At 42.6% G+C, this 6495-nt stretch overlaps 1 protein-coding gene across 3 annotated transcripts in view; it reads right to left on the bottom strand.

The window, feature by feature from the left end:
• Window positions 1-1000: 1000 nt before the first annotated feature.
• Window positions 1001-6495, bottom strand: part of LOC123962409 (sodium channel protein type 4 subunit alpha B-like) — a 35064-nt gene continuing 29569 nt past the window's right edge. For all 3 annotated transcript variants that reach the window (XM_046038512.1, XM_046038513.1, XM_046038514.1), the window contains 5 exons: window positions 5696-5966; window positions 4145-4757; window positions 3606-3750; window positions 3455-3529; window positions 1001-2644 (listed from right to left, as the gene is read on the bottom strand). In XM_046038512.1, coding sequence (XP_045894468.1) covers window positions 2459-2644; window positions 3455-3529; window positions 3606-3750; window positions 4145-4757; window positions 5696-5966 — 1290 coding nt within the window. In that variant the 3' untranslated portion in view covers window positions 1001-2458. The remainder of the gene's footprint in view (window positions 2645-3454; window positions 3530-3605; window positions 3751-4144; window positions 4758-5695; window positions 5967-6495) is intronic.

Here is a 6495-nt window from a genome sequence, read left to right as displayed (position 1 = left end):
TGTTTCACACTGAGTCAAACTTTCATCCTCCCACCAGCTCTAAGGGCCGATCAGGGTCCATCAGCCAATCAGGGTCCAGCAGCCGGTCGGGGGAGGGGGGTATAACACAGCTTTTTATTTATTAGTTTATTTATTTAACACGGTGATGGTTTATTTCCCAGACACGTCTGCTGCTCTGAGGTGCAGCGGTCCCTGTGGAGGGTCGGGAAGGTCTCCTGACCCTCTCAGGATGAACATATGGAAGATTCTGGAGCAGCTCTAGCAGTGTGTCTGACACCAGATGATCTAAACTCTTCAGGTTTGTCTCTCTGCTGTCCTCAGCTCTCTCTGGATCTGGTCTTTGAACCACCTGATTAAATAAAGCTGCACTATAAGACAAACTTTTTTTTAAGTTTGAGTTAAAACAAAATATTATTTTACTTTATTAATGCAAGAAAAACGTGTCTAACTATAATCTCTGCATTAATCTAACTCACAGTTTCAAGTTAAAACAACTGATTTATCCTCCTTACCCTTTCAACTGAAGATTTAAGTTCCACATTAGTTTCAGTTCTGTGTCAGGTTTGCCCTCCACCGGTGGCTCTAGACCTTGTTTACCGCAAAGTGTCCACATTTCAGTTGGATTTGAGTAAGTGACTTATCAGCAGTGTCTAATATGTTGATCATGTCCATGTTTCAACTGCTTTAAAGAAGACACTTTCTCTCCGCACACACGCCATTTTTCTTCTGATAACTTGCATCCCAAAGTTAACTGAATGGACAATATTAATGCTAGTTTAATTTTCAAAATCCAGAACCTGTCGGAGCTCTTTGAGTTAAAAAGTAGTAGAAAGAGTGTAACTAATGGGACTGTGATATTTACAGTGTTTAGAAATGATGGTGATCATACCCCCAGCAGAGATCAGGAGCTCTGAAGCTGGTCTGGAGGCCCCTGGAGGTCCGATCCAGACTGAGACGCTTCATGCTGCTCTAATAATAATCATCACAACGATACATTTCATAAAGAAAAGGTACTCAAATGCACTTTATTTAGTAAAACAGAAGATCAGCATTATATCCACTCTCTCCTGTCCCTGGTCTCTGTATGTCAAAGGGAGCAGCGCCACCTGGTGGATTCACTGGTAGTTACCTTAATAAGTATAGCAGAGCGAAACATGCAGGGATTTCTAAGTGATCTGTTTTGTGACTTTGAAACATATATAAACTCTTTTTACCATCAGCAGTGAGAGCAGAACATGTTGGCCTCCGAGGAATAAACGTTTAGATCAGATCTGACTCAAACATATAAACTCCTCCACGCTAACATGACTTTGTTAGTGCTAATGTAATGTTTCATTAATGCTAATGTTACTTTGCTAATGCCTTTTTTATATTTATATTTAAAAACAGTGGATAAGGGTGGTGACGCATACCTTTGGTGTGAGAGACAAATCTCAGAGTGAGAGTGAGAGTTAAATCCCCCCCTGTGACACGTCCACCAGTGTGTCCCTGAGCAAGACACTTAACCCCCCTTGCTCCAGAGGCGTGCGACCTCTGACATATAAAGCAATTGTACGTCGATTTGGATAAAAGTGTCAGCTAAATGAATATAAATGTCGTAATATTTGGAGAATAACATCCCAGGATCTGAGAGACAGCTGCAGTGAGAACAGACAGTCAGGTTTTTATCTGCTGCTCGCTCGGCTGCAGACTCTCAGCCTGGTTTAAATGTTTGTGGAATCGTGAAGGACTGTTTCTCTTTTGTTTACATGTCACATCAAAGCGCAACTCTGTGATTGGTCATCCGGGCCCTCCATGTGTGTCAGGTGGATCAGATCTCTGACTGCAGAGTCTGATCGCTTAAACCACATCTGGGTGTGAGGGTTTCACTCTGTCCAGCTGAGGTTTCCTCTTCAGGTGTTTTTGTCAGTTCCCAAACACAAAACCGCCACCTGGACTGGAGGAAACCAAAGGAAGCCCGAAACCAAAGAGTTCTGATCTGCCCAACAGAGACGCAGAGGTGTGACTGAAAGTCTGATCTGGCACGAGACTTTTGAAACGACAAGAGGAGATGGATTAACAGCCTACAGTCTCAAATCACTCATAACATGATACTAGTACATGATGTCTAAGTGTTGCCAGTAACCTGGATTAGTACTTATTTTACTTAAGTGAAGTTAAATACAGTGTCTCAGCGGACCTGTCACTGTGAGCTTTGTTGGAAGGTTTTAAACTGCAGCAATAAAATGTGTTTAAATGCAAAGCAGGAAGGCAGCGAAGGAATACATGCAGCATATTTTCAGTTCAGTCGTTGATGTTCAGGATCTGTGCTGGTGTAACAAGCTGTCGTCTGCAGAAGCTAACGGGGAGGCCAGTCCACAGGTGAGTTCCCTCAGTCCACAGGTGAGCAGGACTCCCTTAGGTTCTTATCGAGCAGGAAGTCGGGAGCGTTCGGGGGACGACTGGTGTGGAGGTAAACTCACTCTAATGCTCCACCCGGGTGAGAAGAACCTGAAACACCACCGCTAACACCCACAGACTCGAGCGCAGTCTCCTTGGCGTCTCCGTGCTGCAGGAGGCGTTTCCTGTACGCTCTCTGGATCACCGACGCCGCCACCTCCTCCTGTTTTCTCTGCAGGGTGCTGCTGATGGGTTCGTATGACACCTGTAGGCAACAATAATTATCTGTTAGATTTGGTGTATGTTCGATTTCAGAAGTATGGGGACACAATGAAGTCAAATCGAGCAAATGAGAACATTTAAATAAAACTGGTTATTGTGCTTTTCATAAAAACTACAGGGGAACATGTAAACGGTCAGATAACAAAACTCACAGAGACCTGAAACTATAAAATCAGGGAGCATTGCACATTTGACTTCAGGACAGTTTGTTAAACATAGAAACGGGATCTTGTGGAATCTCATGCAAGAACGAACCCCTGAATGACGCCTACTTTCTTGTGAGAGAAGTTACAATAGTTTAACCAAAAAAAGGTGAAATTACATAAATGTTTGAATATTATGACCATTCAACACCTTTTCCTTAGAAATCACCTTAGAAAAAATCCGAGCTGAAGGTCAAATAAAATCTGACAGTCTGTGTGGTTCCCCTGAAATTGTCTCCTGAAACCTCAGACTAAACATTTGATTTGAACGTTCTGCCTGACAGGCGAAATTCAGGGCTGGAAGGAAAAGAAAGAGTTCAAGTCGGATCTGAGAAATGTGTTGAATGAAGGAGCAGAATCTGCTTTTCTACCAACAACCAGTCACTGACAGGAAGGACTACCAGCTGTTACATTACCTTTCAAAATAAATCTCAGTGTTTTAATTTAGAGAGCTGAACATAAAGAGTCCAGTAAAACACCATCTACTTCACAATCTCTCTTTAGATGTAAAAGAAGGATCTGGAAGCTTAAACACAGTGGCTTTACATCACAGCTCAAAACTGCTCTCTAATAGAAAGAAAGTTTAAAACCTTGGGTGTGTTGGCCTTTAACTGTTCCTCCATTCTGGTTTTGAGAGAGTCCATTTCTCCTGGATCACCTGAGACCTGCACAAATACAAGGAAGAATAATCATAATAAAGAACATGAAGAAGAAGAAGAACTAGTGATCAGGTGATGTTACCTGTGTGGCGAGTGCGAGAAGGACGTCCACACAGTGGATCTTGTCTCCAGGAAGCAGGGGCAGATCCATGTGGATCAGTCTGATGGTGTTTGGTTTGGGAATCCTCAGAGGATCCTGCAGAGAGTCGCAGAAATCTGACAGCTCACTGTGGAAGACAGAGTCCATTAGAATCCATTTACAGGACTTACGTCATGTTATCTTTATCTGTCGTCTAAAGCAACAAAGACTGAACAACCCAACATGAAGATTGTTTCCACAAACTCGCACGGATGTTCGAGTCTTTGACAGACAAGAAGGAGCAGAAACCTGAGGAACGAGGTCTACATGATCAAATAATGAAAATCACAAGGTTTCTTTTCATTTCTACACCAATGTCACACAGCTTTGTGTGTCTGGATCCACCTTCAGTCTGACGTCCTCATAAAACCAATAACTTCCTCCAACTCAATGATCCAATCACAGAATCATGTTGTTTGAAAAAAGTGATCATTGTTATCATTCTCTGAAAGGTATTCATGCTTGACTGCGTTTAGACTCACCTGTACTGTATGCACTGCAAGGCGTCGGGGTCAAACCTCCTCCAGGTCTTATAAAACATCTGGAGATCATCTTCACACAGCGTCTCTGCATCCCCTGAGCTGAAGGTCTCCAGGATGACTGCGATGTACATGTGGACCACCAGCAGGATGGTCAGCAGGATGTAGGATGCGAAGAAGCCGACGGCAACCAATGGGTTGACGCAGTCCCCGGTGACCGTGGATCCTGGGTTCTCCATGTTGGGGTCGCAGTCTGGAGGGAAGTTCATGAGGGGACGGAGCAGACCGGCCCATCCGGATGACGTAGTGACCATAAACATACAAACGATGCTGTTCCCAAACGTCTCAAAGTTAAACATGTTCTCGATCCCTTCCTCCTTCTTCACGTAGGCAAAGTTAAACATGCCGAAGATGGAGAAGGTGAACATGATGATGAAGAGGAGGAGGCCAATGTTGAAGAGGGCAGGAAGTGACATCAGAAAGGCCACAAGCAGCGTCCGGGTACCCCTGGCACAGGGAATGAGATGGAGGATACGAGCTACACGAGCCACTCGGAGCAGAGGAAACAAAGTGGACGTGACAAAGAACTTCTCCATTAATTCAGTCAAGAATATGTCTGAAAGGAAAGAAAGACGATATGTGAAACACCCCGTTCCTCCTCTGGGTTACACTGTAGACAAACTGCATTATTTATAAATGACTCATCTGTACGGACAGGATCACATGCAGCAGTTACTAAATACATAAATGTAGAATGCAGGTCATGTTTTATCCATTCTGTGATTTGTCTAATTTGAGAAAACGCAGTGATAGTACATTATACTGGAAAGTGCTATTCCCCATTTTTCCACCGGTAAATTTCTCCAGTTTAAGTCTGGGACACTTTCACACAAATTTACAAAATCATACAATGTAGTGATTTTAAAAAACGCCTAACATAATTCGGACACACCTGCATTGGATAAAAAATCCTTGGTAAAACATTCATCTTTGTAATCCAAACCCATTTAAGGACTTATGATGATAAAGGGCTCCATCTTCAAATTTCATTCACCGCTGGGTCTTTATTCATTTTTATCAAATCATCAGGAATAAAAAAAACAAAGATACCTTGATACCTGAACCACGTAGGAAACAACTGAAAAGGAATGTAGCTCAATAAATCAGAGCATCTTAAATTCAAGTAGTAAAGATTTCCTACAAGTCATCTTCTATCCAGAAAACACCTAAAATTCATTAATTATTAGCTGGGACTGAGGATGTGGGATTACTCAGAAATAAAAGAACATCATCAGCATACAGAGAAATCTTGTGTATTTCTTCCTTGGTTTGGATACCAGTAACTGAGGTATTGAGAGAGGGGAGACACGTTGCCCCATTACCGAAACTGTTGCTTGCACTCTAGAACGTAACATTTTCACTCAATCAATAAACCCCTCTCCAAAAGAAAACTCATTTAAGATCCTTGAGAAAGCAGTCACCCATCAGCTCTGTGACTTTCTACAAAGCAATAGTTTATTTGAGAATTTTCAGTCATCAAACCTGCCAACTCACCAACAATGGACACGGTGATCACTATAAAGTCAATGATGTTAAAGCTGTCTTTGAAGTAGTGCTGTCTGAGCGCGATGATCTTCAGAAGGAACTCTATGAAGAAGATGATGATGAAGGTGAAGTGGATGAAGAACAGGATGACTTCTTTCTCCAAGCTCTGCTCGTCCGTCTCCACCATCAGAGTAACCACGTTCAGGCAGATCAACACCACCATGAAGACTTCAAAACACGGTCTGGTCACCAGGTCAAAGAGCAGAGACTGGCAGCGATTCTGCGGAGACAGAAAAAGGTCAGATGGAACGTAGAAACTACTCACACTTTATTCTGAAATTATTTTGAATTTAAAGCAGATCTACACTGTTTGTCATGCAGTTACATTTATTTTCATTCCTAATTTCAGGATGATATCACGTCAACTGGGGCTGTGCGATATGACACTATCGTTTGACGGTAGAAAAACGTATCGTTTACAATAATGCTCTATCGTTTATTGGTTCCACACTTTACCGTAATATTTTGGTGAGGGAACAGTGCTTTGCACCGCAGGGAAGTTAGTTTGAAGTTGGAATTCAACATCTATCAAATATCCAATGTAAAACTAAAATCCAACTTAGAACGTCAACTGAGTGACACGTGCATCGTGGCGTTACAGCTTACTTTGTAGTTGACCAGGACGTGCTGCTGTTGTGATGTTAGCTGTAGCAGCAAGAGGTGCTGCTCTGGGACAGTCTCGTCTTCTCATGTTAGCTTTGCAGCAGCAAGTAGCGTGACTTTGCTAACACAGCCTAGCTAACGTTAGT

The sequence above is a fragment of the Micropterus dolomieu genome, linkage group LG22 (genome assembly GCF_021292245.1).
Source record: "Micropterus dolomieu isolate WLL.071019.BEF.003 ecotype Adirondacks linkage group LG22, ASM2129224v1, whole genome shotgun sequence".
NCBI lineage: Eukaryota > Metazoa > Chordata > Actinopteri > Centrarchiformes > Centrarchidae > Micropterus > Micropterus dolomieu.
Note: the sequence above shows the minus strand (reverse complement) of the source record. Positions and strands in the feature narration are given on the sequence as shown.